The sequence below is a fragment of the Anser cygnoides genome, unplaced genomic scaffold (assembly GCF_040182565.1).
Source record: "Anser cygnoides isolate HZ-2024a breed goose unplaced genomic scaffold, Taihu_goose_T2T_genome scaffold_52_1, whole genome shotgun sequence".
NCBI classification, from domain to species: domain Eukaryota; kingdom Metazoa; phylum Chordata; class Aves; order Anseriformes; family Anatidae; genus Anser; species Anser cygnoides.
In genome coordinates this window covers 666,904-689,812 of record NW_027103075.1, presented here as the reverse complement: position 1 = coordinate 689,812, position 22,909 = coordinate 666,904, and the positions used below count along the sequence as shown (strand labels likewise).

The 22,909-nt window shown below is 64.5% G+C and overlaps 2 protein-coding genes across 2 annotated transcripts; both read right to left on the bottom strand.

Annotated features, from left to right (window-relative positions):
- Nucleotides 1-10: 10 nt before the first annotated feature.
- On the bottom strand, nt 11-18,373 carry LOC136789513 (E3 ubiquitin-protein ligase RNF31-like). Its single transcript, XM_066989562.1, is given in 20 exon segments — nt 11-154; nt 847-960; nt 1,009-1,088; nt 2,568-2,681; nt 3,110-3,228; nt 3,737-3,851; nt 3,944-4,033; nt 4,137-4,235; nt 5,849-6,022; nt 6,602-6,811; nt 7,159-7,341; nt 8,272-8,551; nt 10,177-10,853; nt 12,167-12,868; nt 15,007-15,096; nt 16,042-16,085; nt 16,542-16,592; nt 17,921-17,954; nt 17,957-18,075; nt 18,334-18,373. Coding segments are annotated over 20 exon segments (3,420 nt in total). The 3' UTR covers nt 11-69.
- Nucleotides 1,104-2,532, bottom strand: LOC136789522 (shematrin-like protein 2; the record flags this gene model as incomplete). The annotated part of the gene is given in 4 exon segments (XM_066989573.1): nt 1,104-1,549; nt 1,552-1,854; nt 1,857-1,928; nt 1,931-2,532. Coding segments are annotated over 4 exon segments (1,296 nt in total), but the record flags the coding sequence as incomplete, so codon positions are not given.
- Nucleotides 18,374-22,909: the final 4,536 nt, after the last annotated feature.

The window sequence follows — 22,909 nt, the reverse complement described above, 5'->3', positions numbered from 1 at the left end:
GGCGGTGGGCTGCGGGGGGGCGTGGCCTTTATTGCGCGTGCGCGGGGTGGGGGGGCGTGGCCTGCCCTTTTAGGGCCGCGGGGGCGTGTCCAGCGCCGCCGGGTCCAGCGCGTGCGCGTTGATGCGGGACACCAGGTACTCGGCGTAGTGCGCGCTGCGGGCACGTGACGCGGGAGGGGTCACGTGACGGGGGGGAAGCCACTCAGGAACCCGGCACGTGACGGGGGCAGCCGGGGACCCACAGGGGCCCCATAGGGACCCCCATAGGGACCCCAAGTGCCCCATAGGGACCCCCCCAGTGCCCCATAAGTGCCCCATAACCCCCCCAAGTGCCCCATAGGGACCCCAATTGCCCCATAACCCCCCCAAGTGCCCCATAACCCCCCCCAAGTGCCCCATAGGGACCCCAATTGCCCCATAACCCCCCCCAGCTGCCCCATAGGGACCCCCAAGTGCCCCATAGGGACCCCCAAGTGCCCCATAGGGACCCATAGCACCCCATAGGGACCCCCAGCTGCCCCATAGGGACCCCCCAGTGCCCCATAGCGACCCCCCAGTGCCCCATAGCGACCCCCAGTGCCCCATAACCCCCCCAAGTGCCCCATAGGGACCCCAAGTGCCCCATAACCCCCCCCAAGTGCCCCATAGGGACCCCCCAGTGCCCCATAACCCCCCCCAAGTGCCCCATAGAGACCCCCAGTGCCCCATAGGGACCCCAAGTGCCCCATAACCCCCCCCGAGTGCCCCATAGGGACCCCCAAGTGCCCCATAACCCCCCTCCCCACCCCATAACCCCCCCCCCACCCCACAGCGCCCCGTACCCGCCCCCCCAGCGCCCCCACTGACCGGCAGAGCCCCGCCTGCCCCTCGGGGGCGTCCCTGCCGCAGGCCTCGTCCCGCAGCCCCTCGGAGGTCTCCTTCTGCTCGGGCACCCCAGCACCCGCCTTGGGGGGGGGGGGGAGTCACGTGACCGGGAGCGCGTCACGTGACGGGGAGGGCAGGCGTCACGTGACACGGGGGGCGGGGCTTACCTTCGGCGGGGGCTGGGCTCCGGGCGGGGGCTCGGTCTCGAAGGTGACCCCGGCCTCCTGGGGGCACGGGGGGGCGCTGACCTCGAGTGACCCCGCGGCGCCCCATAGGGGCCCCATAGGGGCCCCATAGGGACCCCATAGGGACCCACGGCTGCCCCATAGCGCCCCCATAGGACCCCATAGGGACCCATAGGGACCCCATAGGGACCCCATAGGGCCCCATAGAGACCCATAGGGACCCATAGGGACCCCACAGGGACCCCACAGGGACCCACGGCTGCCCCATAGCGCCCCATAGAGACCCCATACGGCCCCATAGAGACCCATAGGGACCCATAGAGACCCCATAGGGACCCACAGGGACCCATAGGGACCCCACAGGGACCCCACAGGGACCCACGGCTGCCCCATAGCGCCCCATAGAGACCCCATACGGCCCCATAGAGACCCATAGGGACCCATAGAGACCCCATAGGGCCCCATAGGGACCCACAGAGACCCACAGAGACCCATAGGGACCCATAGGGACCCATAGAGACCCCATAGAGACCCATGGCTGCCCCATAGCGCCCCATAGAGACCCCATACGGCCCCATAGAGACCCATAGGGACCCATAGAGACCCCATAGGGACCCACAGGGACCCATAGAGACCCATAGAGAACCCATAGGGACCCACGACTGCCCCATAGCGCCCCATAGCGCCCCATAGAGACCCCATACGGCCCCACAGAGCCCCCAAAGAGACCCATAGAGGCCCCATAGAGGCCCCATAGAGGCCCCATAGGGGCCCACAGCTGCCCCATAGAGCCCCATAGGGACCCCATAGAGACCCCATAGAGACCCACGGCTACCCCATAGCGCCCCATAGAGACCCCATACGGCCCCATAGAGACCCATAGAGACCCATAGAGACCCCATAGGGACCCACAGGGACCCACAGGGACCCATGGCTGCCCCATAGCGCCCCATAAAGACCCCATACGGCCCCATAGAGACCCATAGGGACCCATAGAGACCCCATAGGGACCCACAGGGACCCATAGAGACCCATAGAGACCCCATAGAGACCCACGACTGCCCCATAGCGCCCCATAGCGCCCCATAGAGACCCCATACGGCCCCATAGAGACCCCAAAGAGACCCCATAGAGGCCCCATAGAGGCCCCATAGAGGCCCCATAGAGGCCCCATAGGGACCCACAGCTGCCCCCATAGAGCCCCATAGGGACCCCATAGGGACCCCATAGGGACCCCCATAGGGACCCCATAGGGACCCATAGGGACCCCATAGGGACCCCATAGGGACCCCATAGCGCCCCATAGGGACCCACAGCTGCCCCATAGGGACCCATAGGGACCCCATAGAGACCCATAGGGACCCTGTATCACCCCACAGAGACCCCACAGCACCCCCTAATGCCCCATAGCACCCCCATAGCGCCCCATAACCGCCCCAAATCGCCCCATAACCGCCCCATAGTGCCCCGTAGCGCCCCATAACCGCCCGTAGCGCCCCCTATCGCCCCCCAGCGCACCTGCAGCAGGCGCCGCAGCCGGGCGGGCTCCCAGTCGCGCAGGTAGAAGAGGCAGTCGCGGGGGTGGTGCCCGTGCAGGGAGCCCCGCAGGGGGCAGCCGGGCTCGGGGCAGCGCTGCCGGCACCATGACGTCATCATGATGTCATCGCGACGTCATCATGATGTCATCGTCCGCCTCCAACCCTCGGCGTCCCCCCGCAGCCCCACAGAAGGAGCCCAGCCCCATAGGACCCCCCCTTGCGCCCTGTAAGCGGCTCAGAGCACCGCAGCCCCCCCCACAGCCCCCCATATAGACCCCAGAGCCCCCAGTTCCGCCCCACGGCCGCCCCATAACCCCCCCACAGTCCCCCCATAGCCCCCCCAGAGCCCCCACGGCCACCCCGCATCACCCCAAAGCCGCCCCACAACCCCCCTATGGGGACCAATTCCGCCCCACAGCCCCCCCACAGCCTCCCCCCGGCCCCACATCCCCCCACATCCCCCCATAACCCCCCCACACCCCCCCACATCCCCCCCACACCCCCCCCCAGCCCCCCCCTCACCCCCTTGCCGTAGAAGGGCCCGGCGCAGGCGCTGCAGAAGTGGTGTGCGCACTGCGAGCACTGCAGGTGGAGGCAGCCGCCCCGCGCCAGCGCGAACCGGAGCCCGCACTGCGGGCACGCTGCGGGACGGGGGGGGTCGGGGGGGGCCGCGGGGGCACCGAGACCCCCCCCTTGGGCTGGGACCCCCCTCTATGGGGCTGGGACCAACCCCTATGGGGCTGGGACCAACCCCTATTGGGCTGGGACCCCCCTCTATGGGGCTGGGACCCCCCTCTATGGGGCTGGGATCAGCCCCCATGGGGCAGGAAGCCTTATGGGGCACCTGCTATGGGGCAGGGAGACCCCCCCCAGCTATGGGGCGGAGACCTCTATGGGACAGGGACCCACCTATTGGGCTGGGATCCCACTCTATGGGGCTGGGACCAGCCCCTATAGGGGAAGAGCCCCCTGCTATGGGGCAGGGAGCCCCCTATGGGGCTGGGACCCCCCTCTATGGGGCTGGGACCCCCCGCTATGGGGCTGGGGGGGGATCTGTGGGGCAGGGGGGGGATCCGTGGGGCAGGGGGGGGATCTGTGGGGCAGGGGGGGGGATCTGTGGGGCAGGGGGGGGGACCCGTGGGGCGGTACCGATGCGGCGCTCCTGCAGGAAGGCCGCCAGCCCCTCGGGGGGCTCCTGGGGGTCGCGGGCGCGCAGCCGGGCCTCGAGCTCGGCGCAGGAACGGCCGCAGTGCTGCGGGTCCCACTGCGGGGCGGGGTGGGGGGGGGGGTTAACCCCGCAGGGACCCCCCCGAGACCCCCCCCCCGCCGCCCCCCAGCCCCATAGCGGCCCCGTACCGGGCGCTGGCAGCGGGGGCAGAAGCGCTGCTGGCACTGGGGGCACTGGGCCGGGCCCTGCTCCGCCTCGAAGATGAACCCGAAGGAGCACTGGGGGGGGGGACAGGAGCCGGGGGTCAGCCCCATAGCGCCCCACAGAGCCCCCCCGGCCCCACAGAGCCCCCCCGGCCCCACAGGGACCCCCCGGCCCCACCTGGATGCACCAGAGGAACTTGGGGTCGCGCATCAGCTCGCGCTCCGTCAGCTTCTGGGTGAAGAGCTGGTACGTGCCCGCGTCCAGCACCTGCCGCAGCTGCGGGGAGCCCCACGGCGTCGCTGGCGGCCCCATAGAGCAGCCCCCGGCCCCACACATCGCCCTCGGCCCCATAGAGCAGCCCCCGGCCCCAATAACGCCCCCTAAACCTCCACAGGGCCCCAGCAGGACCTTAATAGGGCCCACCCCCCCCCCAAGGCCTCCTAGGACCCCTCAGGCTCCCGTCAAGGCCCCCGGCACCCCCCTAACACCCTTTAGGACCCCCCTAAGGCCCCGCAGGACCACACGGGTCCCCCTTAAGGCCCCCCAGGCCCCCAAAAGACCCCATTAGGGCCCCGTAGGCCCCCATTAAGGCCTCCCAGACCCCCATAGGGCCCCACTACGGCCCCACAGACCCTCAATAAGCCCCCCAGGAACCCGCTAAGACCCTTTAGGACCCCATAAGGCCCCCCCAGACCCCCAATAGCACCCCAATAAGGCCCCTTGGAGCCCCATTAAGGCCCCTTGGAGCCCCATAAGGCCCCCAGGACCCCCATAGGGCCCCACTACGGCCCCACAGACCCTCAATAGGCCCCCCAGGAACCCCCTAAGACCCTTTAGGACCCCATAAGACGCCCCAGGACCCCATAGGCCCCCATTAAGACCCCCCAAACCCCCAACAGCGCCCCACTAAGGCCCCCAGGACCCCCACTAAGGCCCCCAGGACCCCCACTAAGGCCCCCAGGACCCCCACTAAGGCCCCCATCAGGGCCCGCAGACCCCTTATAGGCCCCACTCCGGCCCTATAGGCCCCCATAAGGCCCCGTAGCCCCCCCCCAGACGCCATTAAGGCCCCCATCAGGGCCCGCAGACCCCCTATAGGCCCCATTATGGCCCTATAGGCCCCCATGAGGCCCCGTAGGCCCCCCCCAGACCCCATTAAGGCCCCCATTAGGGCCCACAGACCCCCTTATAGGCCCCATAAGGCCCTATAGGCCCCCATAAGGCCCCGTAGGCCCCCCCCAGACGCCATTAAGGCCCCCATCAGGGCCCGCAGACCCCTTATAGGCCCCATCCCGGCCCTATAGGCCCCCATAAGGCCCCGTAGGCCCCCCCCAGACGCCATTAAGGCCCCCATTATGGCCCGCAGACCCCCTGTAGGCCCCTATAGGCCCCATAAGGCCCTATAGGCCCCCATAAGGCCCCGTAGGCCCCCCCCAGACCCCATTAAGGCCCCCATCAGGGCCCGCGGGCCCCCTATAGGCCCCATAAGGCCCTATAGGCCCCCATGAGGCCCCGTAGGCCCCCATAAGGCCCCGTAGGCCCCCCCCAGACCCCATTAAGGCCCCCATCAGGGCCCGCGGGCCCCCTATAGGCCCCATAAGGCCCTATAGGCCCCCATGAGGCCCCGTAGGCCCCCATAAGGCCCCGTAGGCCCCCCCCAGACCCCATTAAGGCCCCCATCAGGGCCCGCGGGCCCCCCTATAGGCCCCATAAGGCCCTATAGGCCCCCATAAGGCCCCGTAGGCCCCTCCCAGACCCCATTAAGGCCCCCATCAGGGCCCGCAGACCCCCTGTAGGCCCCATTATGGCCCTATAGGCCCCATAAGGCCCTATAGGCCCCCATAAGGCCCCGTAGGCCCCCCCCGACGCCATTAAGGCCCCCCCCCCACCTGCACGTCGAGCGTGGAGAAGTAGCAGAGGCGCTGGGCCTCGTCGGCCAGGTCGGGGCGGCCGCAGGCGGGGCAGACGAGGTCGGCGACGCGGCGCTCCTTGACGCCGATGGTGAAGTGCTGGCGGAAGCACTCGGGGCAGATGGCGCACTCGCAGCCCGTCAGCGACCGCATCTGATTGGCCCGCGCCGCGCCACGTGGTCAGCGGCGCAGCCAATCCCCGCGAATGGCCCGCCCGCGTTGCCAGGGCGACGGGCGGGGGGGGGAGGGAGGGGCCGCGGTGACCGTTGCCGTGGCAACGCCCGCCGCGCTCAAGCTCCTCACGCGTTCCCATGGCAACTCCCGCCTCCCCCCCGCCTCCATAGCAACTGGCGCCGTCACTCACGCGTTCCCATGGCAACTCCCGCCTTTCCCCCCAGTCCCCATAGCAACTGGCGCTGTCGCTCAAGCGTTCCCATGGCAACTCCCGCCTCCCCTCACGCGTTCCTATGGCAACTCCCGCCTTTTTCCCCGGTCCCCATAGCAACTCCCACCTTTCCCCCAGCTCTCCATAGCAACTCCCGCCTTTTTCCCCGGTCCCCATAGCAACTCCCGCCTTTTTCCCCAGTCTCCATAGCAACTCCCGCCTTTTTCTCCGGTCTCCATAGCAACTCCCGCCTCCCCCCCGGTCTCCATAGCAACTCCCCGCCTTTTTCCCCAGTCCCCATAGCAACTCCCGCCTCCCCCCCCGTCCCCATGGCAACCCCCGCCCACCTGCTCCCTGGGCAGGGCCCAGCCGCACACGGCGCACTCGCAGCGCAGGCGCCGGCGGATGCTGGCGCGGTCGGGCGAGGCCCTCACGGCCTCCACCAGCGCCTCGAGCCCCGCACCCGCCGGCGCCAGCTCCCGGCCCAGCGCCGCCACCAGCTGCGCCCGGCCCCAGCTCGGCAGCGACAGCGACGCCAGCACGCGGCGCACCAGGGCCTAGCGGGGGGCGGGGGGGAAGCACGGTGAGGTGTCGGCACCCTCAGGACCCCCCAGTCCCCTCACAACCCCCCTCAGGACCCTCAGGACCCCCCTCAGGACCCCCCCAGTTCCCTCCCGACCCCCCTCAGGACCCCCCCGGTCCCCTCAGGACCCCCCCAATTCCCTCAGGACCCCCCCAGACCCCCTTAGGACCCTCCTGGACCCCCCCTGGACCCCCACACCCCCCCCCAGGACCCCCAACCCCCCCCCCAGGACCCCCCCCCACCCTCTAGGACCCCCCTTAGGACCCCCACACCCCCCCCAGGACCCCCCAACCCCCCCCCCAGGACCCCCCCCGCACCCACCTGCTGGTCGGGGCACTGGAAGTCGAGGGGGGGCTCGCAGGGCTCCCAGAGGCGCCGGGCGAAGCCCCCCAGGCGGGGGCGCTGCAGCTGGGCCAGCGCCGCCCCCAGCGCCCCCCCCCCGCGGCTCAGCGCCGCCGCCGCCGCCGCGCGCTCCGGGAAACCCAGCGCCGCCAGGGCCCGCAGCTGGGGGGGGACGAGGACGGGGACCAGTACGCACCAGTACGGGGAGCGGTACGCACCGGTACGGGTACCGCGACGCACCGGTACGAGCTGGCGCGCCCCGATAAACCACGCCCCCGCGAGCCACACCCCCCCGAAACACCACCGAAGCTCCCAATAAACCACGCCCCAATAAACCACGCCCCCATTAACCCCACCCCAATAAACCACACCCCCAACAAACCCATCCCCAATAAACCCTGCCCCCAGTAACCCACAGCCCCCAATAAACCACGCCCCCAACGCCCCCACCCAATAAACCACACCCCCAATGACCCCACCCCAATAACCCACACCCCCATTAACCCCACCCCAATAAACCACGCCCCCAACCGACCCCACCCCAATAACCCACACCCCCAATGACCCCACCCCAATAACCCACACCCCCAATGACCCCACCCCAATAAACCACGCCCCCAATGACCCCACCCCAATAAACCACGCCCCCAACGCCCCCACCCCAATAACCCACACCCCCAGTAACCCACAGCCCCCAATAAGCCACGCCCCCAACGCCCCCACCCAATAACCCACACCCCCAATGACCCCACCCCAATAACCCACACCCCCAATGACCCCACCCCAATAAACCACGCCCCCAATGACCCCACCCCAATAACCCACGCCCCCAATGACCCCACCCCAATAACCCACACCCCCAGCAAACCCATCCCCAATAACCCACGCCCCCAGTAACCCACAGCCCCCAATAAACCACACCCCCAAGCAACCCCACCCCAATAAACCACACCCCCAACGCCCCCACCCCAATAACCCACCGCCCTTCCACCTCCCCCCCCCTCCCACCCCCAGCCCCCTCCCACCCCCGGACCCCACCCCCCAACAACCCCCGCCCCCTTAAGCCCCGCCCACCCCCCAAGCCCCACCCACCTGCCTCCGGCGGGCGCCCAGGCAGGCCTGCAGGGCGCGCTGGGGGCGGGCGCGGGCGCGGAGCCAGGCGGCGGCGGCCTCGCGGGGGGAGGGGGCGCCCAGCCCCTCCCCCGCCCCGGCCCCCGCCGCCGCCCCCGCCAGCGCCGCGAGCTCCGCCCCCAGCCCCGCCCGCGCCGCCAGCACCGCCGCCTCCGGCCGGGCCCCGTCCCCTCCGGCCGGGCCCTGCCCCCGTGCCGCCTCCAGCACCGCCTCCGCCGGCACCGCCTGCGCCTCCGCTGCCTGGGGGGGGGGGGAAGGGGCGGGGACAGCGTCAGGGGGAGGGGCACCCCCGGGGGCCCTATAGGGCACCTGTGGGAACCTATAGGGCACATACGGGGCACCTATGGGGACCTATAGGGCATCTACGGGGACCTATAGGGCACCCAGGGGAGCCTACAAGAACCTGGGAGCATCTATAGGGCACCTGCGGACCCACAGAGCACCCCTGGGTGCCTACGGGGCATATACAAGAACCTATAGACGCCCATAGGGCACCTATACGTGCCTACGGAGCACGTACAATAACCTGTAGACGTCTATCGGGCACCTGTGGGGCGCCTACGTGAACCTATGGGGCACCTGCAGACCTACAGAGCACCCATGGGTGCCTATAGGGCACATACAAGAGCCTATAGGTACCTATAGAGCACCTCTGGGTGCCTATAGACCACCTGTAAGAACCTACAGGCGTTTATAGAGCACCTATGGGGCTCCTAGAAGAACCCACAGGAATCTATAGGCACCTACGGAAACCTACAGACCGCCTATAGATACCTATGGGAACCCATGCGTGGCTATAGGGCACCTATAGGACACTTCTGAAAACCTATGGATGCTTATAGGGCACCTATAGGTGCCTATAGGGCACCTATGGGACAACTATGGGCATCTCTGGGCAGCTAAAGTGCAATTATAAGGCCCTATAACGACCTGTACGCACTTATAGAATATCTGTGAGTATCTATAGGGTCTTAGACACAACTATACAGTACTCATGGGTCCCTATAGGGCACCTATAGACACCCATTAAGCACATATAGGGCACTTATGGGGCACCTATAGGACCTCACAGCCACCTATAGTGCATCTAAAGACTTATAACACCCTATAGACACCTATGGGGTATATATAGGACATCTATAGATCCTTGTAGGGCACCTAGAGGGACATATGGGGCACATATAGAGCAGCTATAGGTCCCCCAGACCCCAAGGGGCACCCAGGGACCCCCATAAGCACCATCTGTATGGCCCCAGCCCCGCAGGTACGGCCTGTAGGGTCCCCCACCCCATCTATAGGGTCTCCACCCCATCTATAGGGCCCCAGCCCCACTTCTATAGGGTCCCCAGCCCCATCTATAGGGCCCCAGCCCCATTTCTATAGGGTCCCCCACCCCACCTATAGGGTCCCCCCCCCATCTATAGGGTCCCCCACCCCATCTATAGGGTCCCCCACCCCATCTATAGGGCCCCAGCCCCACGTCTATAGGGTCCCCACCCCATCTATAGGGCCCCGCCCCATCTATAGGGTCCCCCACCCCATCTATAGGGCCCCCGCCCCATCTATAGGGCCCCAGCTCCATCTATAGAGCCCCAGCCCCATTTCTATAGGGTCCCAGCACCATCTATAGGGCCCCAGCCCCACTTCTATAGGGCCCCACCCCATCTATAGGGTCCCCACCCCATCTATAGGGCCCCAGCCCCATTTCTATAGGGTCCCCCACCCCATCTATAGGGTCCCCACCCCATCTATAGGGTCCCCACCCCATCTATAGGGCCCCCCCCCCACCTATAGGGTCCCCACCCCATCTATAGGGCCCCCCACCCCCTCTATAGGGTCCCCCCCCGTCTATAGGGCCGCTCACCCCGCAGCAGCTCCACCACGCGCTGCCCCTCGCGCCGCAGCCGCTCCTGGCGCCGCCGCTCGGCCTCGTGGGCGGGGCCGGGCGAAGCCACGCCCCCTCCGTGGGCGGGGCCGGGCTCTGGGGGCGTGGCCTCGGTGGGCGGGGCCTCAAGGGGCGGGGCCTCAAGGGGCGGGGCCTTGGGGGGGCGCAGGCACAGCCCGCAGCTCCCCGCCCCCCCCCGGTTCCAGTAGGTGCAGCGCCCGCAGCGCCAGCCCTGGGGGGGACAGCGGGGGGCAATTCGGGGGGGATTCGGGAAATTTGGGGAGTTTGGGGGAAATTCGGGGGAGTTCGGGGAATTTGGGGGAATTTGGGGGGTTTGGGGAAATTTGGGGAGTTTGGGGGAAAATTCAGGGGCGTTTGGAGGAAATTTGGGGGAAATTCGGGGAGTTTGGGGGAATTTGGGGGGAGTTTGGGGGGTTTGGGGAAATTTGGGGGGAATTCGGGGAGTTTGGGGGAAATTCGGGGGAGTTTGGGGAATTTGGGGGGAATTCGGGGAGTTTGGGGAAATTTGGGGGAAATTTGGGAGTTTGGGGGAAATTTGAGGGGAAAATCGGGGGAGTTTGGGGGAATTTGGGGAGTTTGGGGGAAATTTGGGGGGAATTCGGGGAGTTTGGGGGAAATCCAGGGGAGTTTGGGGAAACTTGGGGAAATTTGGGAGTTTGGGGGAAATTCAGGGGCGTTTGGGGGAAATTCGGGGGAAATTCGGGGAGTTTGGGAGTTTGGGGGAAATTTCGGGGGAATTCAGGGAGTTTGGGGGAAATTCGGGGAGTTTAGGGGAAATTCGGGGGAGTTTGGGGGAAATTCGGAGGAAATTCGGGGAGTTTGGGGGAAATTCGGGGAGTTTGGGGAAACTTGGGGGAAATTTGGGAATTTGGGGGAAATTCGGGGGAGTTTGGGGAAATTTGGGGGAAATTCGGGGAGTCTGGGGAAAGCTCTGGGGGAGCTTGGGAAAATTTGGGGGAGCTTGGAAAACTGGCGGGAAATTTGGGGAGTTTGGGGGAAATTCGGGAGAGTTTGGGAAATTTTGGGGAAACTCGGGGTAGTTTGGGAAAATTTTGGGGGAAATTTGGGGAGTTTGGGGGAGATTTGGGGGAGTTTGGGAAAATTTGGGGGAAATTCGGGGAGTTTGGGGGAAATTCGGGGGGAAATTTGGGGAGTTTGGGAAAAAAATGGGGGATTTTAAGGAATATTTAAAACAAATTGGAAAAAATGGGAAATTTTGAAAGAATTAGAAAAAATTTGGGGAGTTTGGGGGAAATCTGGGGGATTTGGCAAAGTTTCCAATAAATTTGAGGAACTTTGGAGAAACTTGGGAGAAATCCGAGCAAATTTGGGGGGGGGTTAAGCAAAATTATGAAAGAATTTGAAGAAATTTAAGGAAATTTTGGAAAAAAATAAAATTGGGGGAATTGGGGCAAAATTTAGACAAAATTTAAAGAATGTTGGGGACATTTTGGGAAATCAGAGGAGATTTGGGGACTTTGGGAAAAACTTGAAAGGAATTTGAGGAAATTTGGGGCAATCTTGGGGAAAATTAAAGGACATTTGGAGAGTTTGGGAGGAAATTGGTGAATTTGGGCAAAATTTAGAAGAAATTTCAATAACATTGGAAAAATTTTTAGGGAATCAGAAGGAAATCGGAGAGTTTTGGAGAAGTTTGGGAAAACTTGAGGAAAAAATTGTGGGAATTTGAAAATTGGGGAAAATTGGGGCAAATCAGAAAATTTGGGGAGTTTGGGAGCAATTTGGGGGAATTTAAGCAAAACTTGGAATAAATTTGAATAATTTGGGGAAGGTCGGGAGGATTTCAGGCCGATTTGGGGGAATTTCACCCAGATTCGGGTTGGGGCCGTCGTGGGGCGCAATTCACGGGGATTTGGGGGAAATTCACACCAATTTGGGGGCATTTGCGCCAACTTAGGGGAAAACTCAGCGATTTGGGGAAACTCTCGCCGATTCGGGGAAATTTGCCCAGATTTGAGTTGGGGCCATAAACGGGGGAAATTTGTGGGGTTTGCGGGGAAATTTGTGGGGTTCGGGGGGAAATTCGTGGGGTTTGGGGTGAAATTTGTGGGGTTTGGGGAAATTTGTGGGTTTGGGGGGAAATCTGTAGGGTTTGGGGGAAATTTGTGGGGTTTGGGGGAAATTTGTGGGGTTTGGGGGAAATTTGTGCGGTTTTGGGGGAAATTTATGTGGTTTGGGGGGAAATTTGTGCGGTTTGGGGGAAATCGCGGGGTTTGGGGGGAAATTTGTGCGGTTTGGGGAAATTCGCGGGGTTTGGGGGGAAATTCGTGCGGTTTGGGGGGAAATTTGTGGGGTTCGGGGCAAAATCCCCGGGGATTTGGGGGGAATTGGTGGGGTTTTGGGGGAAGCGCCCGAATTTGGGTGCAAATCCGGCGGATTCGGGTCGGGGCCGTACCTGCGGGGCCGGGGCGGGCGCGGGGCCAGGCGGGGCCGCTCGCAGACCGCGCAGAGGACGGCGGGGCCGGGGTTCAGGAAGGTGCAGGAGGCGCAGGCCCAGCCCCCGACGGGCTCCGTTTTTGGGGCGAATCCGGGCGATTTCGGGCGCGGCGCGGCCGCTGGCAGCCCCCGCACAGCACGGCCAGCCCCGCGTTCGGGGCGGCGCACGAGGCGCAGCGCCACGGGGGCGCCGAGCTGCGGGGCACGGCACAGCCCCAGACGGCCCTAAATGCCCCGAATCCACCCCAAAACAGACCCCCTGCCCCACGGCCACCCCAAAACCGCCCCGAATAGCCCCAAAACGCCGCGTATTGACCCCGAAATGCCCCAAAACGCCCCGTATTGACCCCAAAATGGCCCCAAATAGCCCCAAAACGCCGTGTATTGACCCCGAAACGCCCCAAAATGCCCCGTATTGACCCCAAAATGGCCCCAAATAGCCCCAAAACGCCGTGTATTGACCCCGAAACGCCCCAAAACGCCCCGTATTGACCCCAAAATGGCCCCAAATAGCCCCAAAACGCCGCGTATTGGCCCCAAATAGCCCCAAAACGCCCCGTATTGACCCCAAAATGCCCCAAAACGCCCCGTATTGACCCCAAAATGGCCCCAAAATGCCCCAAAACGCCCCGTATTGACCCCAAAATGCCCCAAAATGCCCCGTATTGACCCCAAAATGCCCCAAAACGCCCCGTATTGACCCCAAAATGCCCCAAAACGCCCCGTATTGACCCCAAAATGCCCCGTATTGACCCCAAAATGCCCCGTATTGACCCCAAAATGGCCCCAAATAGCCCCAAAACGCCGTGTATTGACCCCAAAATGCCCCAAACCGCCCCGTATTGACCCCAAAATGCCCCAAAATGCCCCGTATTGACCCCAAAATGGCCCCGAATAGCCCCAAAACGCCGCGTATTGACCCCAAAATGCCCCAAAATGCCCCAAAACGCCGCGTATTGACCCCAAAATGCCCCAAAACGCCCCAAAACGCCGTGTATTGACCCCAAAATGCCCCAAAGTGACCCAAACTGACCCAAAATGCCCCAAAAACGCCCCAAATCACCCCAAATGCCCCAACCCGCCCCAAAACCCTGCAAACCGCCCCAAACCTCCCCAAACTGCCCCGAAATGCCCAAAATGACCCCAAAGTGACCCCAAAATGCCCCAAACTGACCTAAAATGCCCCAAAGTGACCCAAAATGCCCCAAAAACGCCCCAAAACACTCCAAAACGCCCCAAAACCCCCCAAACCGTCCAGAAATGCCCGAAATGACCCCAAAGTGACCCAAAATGTCCCAAAGTGACCTAAAATGACCCAAAGTGACCCAAAATGCCCCAAAAACGCCCCAAATCACCCAAAATCCCCCAACCCGCCCCAAAACGCTCCAAAACGCCCCAAAACCCCCCAAACCGCCCCGAAATGCCCGAAATGACCCCAAAGTGACCCAAAATGCCCCAAACTGACCCAAAGTGACCCAAACTGACCCAAACTGATCCAAACTGACCCAAAACGCCCCAAATCACCCCAAATGCCCCAACCCACCCCAAAATGGTCCAGAACGCCCCAAAATCCCTCAAACTGCCCCAAAATGCCCCAAAATGCCCAAAGTGACCCAAAGTGACCCAAAGTGACCCAAAACGCCCCAAATCACCCCAAAATCCCCCAACCCACCCCAAAACGCTCCAAAACGCCCCAAACCTCCCCAAACCGCCCCGAAATGCCCGAAATGACCCCAAAGTGACCCCAAAATACCCCAAAGAGACCCCAAAATGCCCCAAAGTGACCCAAAGTGACCCAAAGTGACCCAAAGTGACCTAAAATGACCCAAAAATGCCCCAAATCACCCCAAAATCCCCCAACCCGCCCCAAAACGCTCCAAAACGCTCCAAAACTCCCCAAACCGCCCCGAAACGCCCGAAATGACCCCAAAGTGACCCAAAACGCCCCAAAATGCCCCAAAAATGCCCCAAAGTGACCCAAAATGCCCCAAAAACGCCCCAAATCACCCCAAATGCCCCAACCCGCCCCAAAACGCTCCAAAATGCCCCAAAACCCCCCAAACCGCCCCAAAATGCCCGAAATGACCCCAAAGTGACCCCAAAACGCCCCAAACTGACCCAAAATGCCCCAAAGTGACCCAAAGTGACCCAAAACGCCCCAAAACGCCCCAAAATGCCCCAAAACGCCCCAAAGTGACCCAAAATGCCCCAAAAACACCCCAAATCACCCCAAATGCCCCAACCCGCCCCAAACCGCCCCAAACGCCCCAAAACGCCCCAAAATGCCCCAAAACGCCCCAAACCGCCCCAAAGCGCCCCGCCCCGCCCCGTACCTGTCGCCCCCCTCCGGGGGGGCCGCGCGGCGCAGGCGGGCGCAGGCCCCGCAGGGCCCCGGGGCGCAGTCGGGGCAGGGGGGGGCGGCTCTGGGGGGGGCAGGGGCAGGGTCCCAAAACCGCCGCAAATCGCCCCAAAAACACGCGAGTCCCCCAGCGCCCCAGGAAGCGCCAGGAAATCCCCCCAAAACCCCATAATCCACCCCAAAACCCCAACAATCCCCCCCAAAATCCCGTAATTCACCCCAAATCCCCAATAATCCTCCCCAAAATCCCCGTAATTCACCCCAAATCCCCATAATCCACCCCAAAACCCCAATAAAGCACCCCAAAACCCCAATAATCCACCCCCAAATCCCCATAATCCACCCCAAATCCCCATAATTCACCCCAAATCCCCATAATCCACCCCAAATCCCCGTAATTCACCCCAAATCCCCATAATCCACCCCAAATCCCCATAATCCACCCCAAAACCCCCATAATTCACCCCAAATCCCCATAATCCACCCCAAATCCCCAATAATCCACCCCAAATCCCCATAATCCACCCCAAATCCCCAATAATCCACCCCAAATCCCCATAATCCACCCAAATCCCCCATAATCCACCCCAAATCCCCATAATCCTCCCCAAATCCCCAATAATCCCCCCCAAAATCCCCATAATCCACCCCAAAACCCCCATAATCCCACCCCAAATCCCCAATAATCCCCCAAAACCCCAATAATCCCCCCCAAAACCCCCATAATCCACCCCAAAATCCCCATAATTCACCCCAAATCCCCATAATCCTCCCCAAAACACCCATAATCCCCCTAAATCCCCAGTAATCCCCCCCAAAATCCCCATAATCCACCCCAAATCCCCAATAATCCCCCCCAAAATCCCCATAATCCACCCCAAATCCCCAATAATCCCCCCCAAAATCCCCATAATCCACCCCAAAACTTCCCCCCAAATTCCCTCAAAACCCCCCAAACCCCAATAAACCGCCCCAATTCACCCCAAAATCCCCCGCCCCCCCCCCCCACCTTCAGTCTCGGCCCCGTCCGCGTCCAGCGGCCTCCTCGGGGTCCTAGAAGACAAGCACCAGTAAGTACCAGTATAAACCAGTACGCACCGACATGAACCAGTACAGACCAGTACAGACCAGTACAGACCAGTACAGACCAGTACAGACCCATAAGGGCCAGTACAAACCAACAAAAAACAACGTAAACCAGTACAGACCAGTAAAAACCACTCAAACCCTGGGTGCTCCCAGTCCCTCCCAGTCCCCTCCCCAGCCCCTCCCAGTGCCCCCCAGTCCCCTCCCAGCCCCTCCCAGCCCCTCCCAGTCCCTCCCAGTCCCCCCCAGCCCCCTCCCCAGTCCCTCCCAGTGCCCCCAGTCCCTCCCAATCCCTCCCAGCCCCCTCCCAGTCCCCTCCCAGTGCCCCCCAGTCCCTCCCAGTCCCCTCCCCAGTCCCTCCCAGCCCCCTCCCAGTCCCTCCCAGTCCCTCCCAGTGCCCCCCAGTCCCTCCCAGTGCCTCACCTGCCCCCCCCGCAGGATGGCGGTGAAGAACTGGGGGTTCGGGTGCTTGTTCTGGAGGCGGGGGGGGGGATCCCATCAGCGCCGCCCAGTACAAACCAGTATAAACCAGTAACCCCCAGCAACCCCTAGTCCGCCCCAATCCCCCCAGCATCCACCAGGTACCTCCCAGTCCCTCCCAGTACCCCCCAGTCCCCCCCCACTACCCCTCCGGTACCGCCCCAGTACCTCCCGATCCCCTCCCCAGTCCTTCCCAGTACCCCCCAGTCCCCCTCCCACTATCCCTCCGGTACCGCCCCAGTCCCTCCCGATCCCCTCCCAGTCCCTCCCAGTACCCCCCAGTCCCCTCCCACTACCCCTCCCGGTACCGCCCCAGTCCCTCCCGATCCCCTCCCAGTCCCTCCCAGTATCCCCCAGTCCCCTCCCACTACCCCTCCAGTACCGCCCCCAGTACCTCCCGATCCCCTCCCAGTACCCCCCAGTCCTCCCACTACCCCTCCGGTACCACCCCAGCACCTCCCGATCCCCTCCCAGTCCCTCCCAGTACCCCCCAGTCCCCTCCCACTACCCCTCCGGTACCACCCCAGTCCCTCCCGATCCCCTCCCAGTCCCTCCCAGTACCCCCCAATCCCCTCCCACTACCCCTCCGGTACCGCCCCAGTCCCTCCCGATCCCCCTCCCAGTCCCTCCCAGTACCCCCCATCCCCTCCCACTACACCTCCAGTACTACCCCAGTACCTCCCGATCCCCTCCCAGTCCCTCCCAGTACCCCCCCATCCCCTCCCACTACCCCTCCAGTACCGCCCCAGTCCCTCCCGATCCCCTCCCCAGTCCCTCCCAGTACCCCCCAATCCCCTCCCACTACTCCTCCAGTACCGCCCCAGTACCTCCCAATCCCCCTCCCAGTCCCTCCCAGTCCCTCCCAGTCTCCCCCCAGTCCCTCCCCATTACCGAATTGTCCCCACAGACCCCTCCCACTCCCTAAGCCCCGCCCACCCCCAAGCCCCTCCCTCCCCATAAGCCCCGCCCACCCCATAAGCCCCGCCCACCCCTAAGCCCCGCCCACCCCCAAGCCCCTCCCTCCCCCTAAGCCCCGCCCACCCCCAAGCCCCGCCCACCCCCTAAGCCCCTCCCACCCCCTAAGCCCCTCCCACCCCCAAGCCCCGCCCACCCCAAGCCCCTCCCACCCCCAAGCCCCGCCCACCCCAAGCCCCGCCCACCCCCCTCAGGCCCCGCCCCCTCCCATGCAGCAGCCCCGCCCCTCCCACCCCTGTAGCCCCTCCCATCCTTAAGCCCCGCCCACTTCCGGCCCCGCCCCCTTTAGCCCCGCCCCTTCCGGCCCCGCCCCCCAAGCCCCGCCCCTTCCGGCCCCGCCCACTCACGGCCAGCAGCAGCCCCAGCTCGGCCCGCAGCAGCCGCCACGTCCGGCGGTGACGGCGGCCACGGTGGGGGGTGCGGGGCCGGCGCCCCCGGGGGAAGCTGAGCCCCTGCGGCCCCTCCTGCCGGTACCCCAGCAGCCGCAGCACCGCCCGGCCCCCTGCCCCGCGGAGGGGGCGGCGTCAGCGCCGGGGGGCGGGGCCTGGGGCGGGAGGGGGGCGGAGGGGGGCTATGGGGGGTGGGAGGGGCTTGGGAGGGTGGGAGGGGCCTGTGGGGAACGGAAGGGCACGTGCTGGGGCATACTGGGATGTACTGGGAAGGCGTTTAGAAGCATCGGGGTGTACTGGGGAAGGACTGGGAGAAGCGCCGGGGTATACTGGGGTGTACTGGGAGGGGACTTCGGGGCACTGGGATGTACTGGGGAGGGACTGGAAGGGCACCGGGCCGTACTGGGACATACTGGGATGTACTGGGAAGGCGTTTAGGAAGCATCGGGGTGTACTGGGGAAGGACTGGGAGAGCTCCGGGGTATACTGGGGTATACTGGGAAGGGATTTTGGGGTACTGGGGCATACTGGAGAGGGACTGGAAGGGCACCGGGCCATACTGGAGGCATACTGGGGTGCACCGCGAGGGATTTCCAGGGCACTGGGATGTACTGGGGAGGGACTGGAAGGGCACTGGGCCGTACTGGGATGTACTGGGATGGGATTAAGAACCATTAGGGCATACTGGAAAAGAATTTAGGAGCACTAGACCATAATGGGGAGGGACCAGCAAGGCCCGGGGGCGCACCGGGAGGGAACTGGGCCGTACTGGTTTGTACTGGTTTGTACTGGTGCTGACCTTGAGGGCGCCGACGGTGCTGCGGAAGACGGGGGTTGGTGGCGCGCACGCAGCGCCAGAAGGGGGGGGCCGCGGCTGCAGCAGGTTGCGGCCGTACTTCTCCAGGATGGCCAGGCGCCGCGCTCAGCGCCCCCGCCCCGCCCCGCCCCGCCCTGCGGGCGGAGCCGTCCCAGATTACAATCCTAATCCTTCAAATCTAAACCTAATCCTGCATAATCCCACATATTCAGATCATAATCCCACCAATCCGAACCGTAATCCCACAAATTCGCCCCCAAATCCTGTAAATCCAGCCCCAAATCCCAGACTACAGCCCTAATCCTTCAAATCTAAACCTAACCCTGCATAATCCCACACATTCAGATCATAATCCCACCGATCCGGACCGTGATCCCACAAATCCACCCCCAAATTCTGTAAATCCAGCCCCAAATCCTGTAAATCCAGCCCCCAAATCCCAGATTACAGCCCTAATCCTTCAACTCTAAACCTAACCCTGCATAATCCCACACATTCAGATCATAATCCCACCGATCCGGACCGTAATCCCACAAACCTCCCCAAACCCCCCAAGCCCAGCCCCAAACCCAACAAGCCCAGCCCTAATCCCACTCGCCCGCCCCGTAATCCCGCTAACCCAGGCCCCAATCCCACAAACCCACCCCCTCACCCCGCAAACCCGGGCCCAAGCCCCCTCAAATCCCCCCCCAATCCCACGTCCCCTGGCCCCGCCCACCCCTTAACCCCTCCCTCCCCTAGCCCCGCCCACCCCTTTTAGGCCCCCACCCACCCCCTTTAGCCCCGCCCCCTCTCTCGCCCCTCCCACCCCTTAGCCCCGCCCCCTTGTGGCCCCGCCCCCTTGTGGCCCCGCCCCCTTGCGGCCCCGCCCCCCGAAGCCCCCGCCCCCTCGTAGCCCCGCCCCCGAAGCCCCGCCCCCGAAGCCCCGCCCACCGGCGCCATGTTGTCCCGCAGCAGGCGCTCGCCGGGCACCAGGCGCAGCTTGGCGGGGGGGGGCAGGGGGAGGGCCAGAGCGGGCCCAGCTCCGGGGGGGCCGGGGTCCCCGGGGCCCGCAGCAGGGCGGCCTCCAGGGCCCCCCGCAGGGCGCCCAGGGACCCCGGGGGTCCCGGGGGGGTCCCGGGGTCCCGGGGGGGTCTGCGGGCGGCTGAGCCATGGCCTGGGGGGGAAAAAGGGGATTGGGGGGGTTAGGGGAATGGGGGGGTGGGGGGGTCCTGAGCCATTTTGGGGGGTCCCAGGGGGGATCTGGGGGGATCAGAGGATTTGGGGGTCCCAGCTCCACTTTGGGGGTCCCAGGGGGATTTGGGGGGGATCAGAGGGGATTTGGGGGGTCCCAGCTCCACTTTGGGGTCCCGGGGGGATTTGGGGGGATCAGAGGGGATTTGGGGGGTCCCAGCTCCACTTTGGGGGTCCCGGGGGGGATTTGGGGGGGATCAGAGGGGATTTGGGGGTCCCAGCTCCACTTTGGGGGTCCCGGGGGGGGGGATTTGGGGGTCCCAGCTCCACTTTGGGGTCCCCCAGGGGATTTGGGGGGGGATCAGAGAGGGGATTTGGGGGTCCCAGCTCCACTTTGGGGGTCCCAGAGGGGATTTGGGGGTCCCAGCTCCACTTTGGGGGGTCCCGGGGGGATTTGGGGGGATCAGAGGGGATTTGGGGGTCCCAGCTCCACTTTGTGGGTCCCGGGGGGATTTGGGGGATCAGAGGGGATTTGGGGGTCCCAGCTCCACTTTGGGGGTCCCGGGGGGATTTGGGGGTCCCAGCTCCACTTTGGGGTCCCCCAGGGGATTTGGGGGGATCAGAGGGGATTTGGGGGGTCCCAGCTCCACTTTGGGGGGTCCCAGAGGGGATTTGGGGGTCCCAAGCTCCACTTTGGGGTCCCAGGGGGATTTGGGGGGATCAGAGGGGATTTGGGGGTCCCAGCTCCACTTTGGGGGTCCCCGAGGGGATTTGGGGGGATCAGAGGGATTTGGGGGTCCCAGCTCCACTTTGGGGGTCCCAGGGGGATTTGGGGGGATCAGAGGGGATTTGGGGGTCCCAGCTCCACTTTGGGGGTCCCAGAGGGGATTTGGGGGGTCCCAGCTCCACTTTGGGGGTCCCAGGGGGATTTGGGGGGATCAGAGGGATTTGGGGGTCCCAGCTCCACTTTGGGGGTCCCCGAGGGGATTTGGGGGGATCAGAGGGGATTTGGGGGGTCCCAGCTGCACTTTGGGGGTCCCAGGGGGATTTGGGGGGATCAGAGGGGATTTGGGGGTCCCAGCTCCACTTTGGGGGTCCCAGAGGGGATTTGGGGGTCCCAGCTCCACTTTGGGGGTCCCAGAGGGGATTTGGGGGGTCCCAGGGGGATTTGGGGGGATCAGAGGGGATTTGGGGGTCCCAGCTCCACTTTGGGGGTCCCAGAGGATTTGGGGGTCCCAGAGGGGATCTGGGGGGATCAGAGGGGATTTGGGGGGTCCCAGCTCCACTTTGGGGGTCCCGGGGGGATGTGGGGGGTCCCAGGATGGGGTTGGGGGGGTCAGGAGGGGTTTGGGGGGTCCTGACCCGTTTTTGGGGGTCCCAGGAAGGATTTGGGGGGATCGGGGGGTTTGGGGGTTCTAAGGGGATCTGGGGGGTCCCAGCCCCATTTTGGGGGGCCCAGAAGGAACTGGGGTCCCAGGAGGAGTCTGGGGGGCCCAAGGGACACTGCGGGGGTCCCAGCTCCATTTTGGGGTCCTGGGGGTTTCGGGGGTCCCCAAAGGATTTTGGGGCCCCCAGCCCCATTTCGGGGCTCCCCGGGGGCTTTGGGGAGGTTTTGGGGCCGCCCCCCCCCCTCGCGCCCCTCCTCCCCCCCCCGTTACCTCAGCGCCCGCCGGCGGCGCCTCAAGATGGCGGCGGGGCCGCTTCCCGCCCGCGTGACGTCACGGCCCCGCCCCCCGACGGGCCGCCCGCCTCCAAGATGGCGGCGGGGCTTCAACCCCCCCCCGCGGGGGACAGCGCGCATGCGCAGGGGGCTGCGTATATAAGGAAGCCCCGCCCCTTCCGGTCTCCCCTCGGACGGCCAAGATGGCGGCGGCCCTGCGGCTCCGGCCGCTGCTGCGGGCCCTGCGGGAGCAGGTGGGGGGGGGTGCGTGACGTCACGGGAGGGGGCCGTGACGTCACGGGGGCTCTGACGTCAGGTCTCCCTTTCCGTTTCCAGTCCCTGCGGGGGCCGCTGTGGGCACGGAGCCCCCGGGGGTGCGGCCCCCGCGGCCTGGGCACGGCCGGGGCCCGGGTAAGGGGGGGGGGGGGGGGGCTATGGGGTGGCCATGGGGCAGCCGTGGGGCACTTAGGGGTGTTACGGGGCGGTTTTGGGGTGATACGGGGCGGTTTTGGGGCCGGGGGGCAGCTGTGGGGAGGGTATAGGGCACCTGTGGGGCATTCGTGGGGTGGTTGTGGGGTGGGGGGGGCTGGGGGGTGGTTATAGGGCTCCTATGAGGTGTCATGGGGTGCTGTGGGGCGGTTTTGGGGTGCTATGGGGCAGTTGGGGGGTCGTTCTTGGGTGTTACGGGGTGATATGGGGTGCTGTGGGGTGCTATGGGGGTTATGGGGCTGGGGGGGGGTTATGGGGGGCTATAGGGCACTTATGGGGCGCTTATGGGGTGTTATAGAGCGCTATGGGGTGTTATGGGGTGCTACAGGGCAGCTTTGGGGTGTTATGGGGGAGTTCTGGGGTGGTGTGGGGTGGTTATGGGGCGATATGGGGCTGTGGGGTGTCTGTAGGGTGGTTATGGGGCATTTATGGGGTGATATAGGGCACTATGGGGCAGTTATGGGCAATATGGGGCGTTATGGGGTAGTTATGGGATGGCTGCGGGGCTGGGGGGCAGCTATGGGGTATCTATGGGGCTGGGGGGCCACTTATGGGGCTGGGGGGCCACTTATGGGGGCTGGGGGGGGGGGCCACCCTTTTACCTCCCCCTTCCCTTGCAGGCAGCCAGCACGGCCCCCACAGCCGCTGTGGGGCTGGGATCCCCCACTACAGGGTCAGAACCTCACATTTTGGGACAAAATAACCCAATTTTAGGACAAAATAGCCCCATTTTAGGACAGAATAACCCCATTTTGGGACAAAATAATCCGGTTTTGGGACAAAACAGCCCCGTGATGGGGCAAAGTGA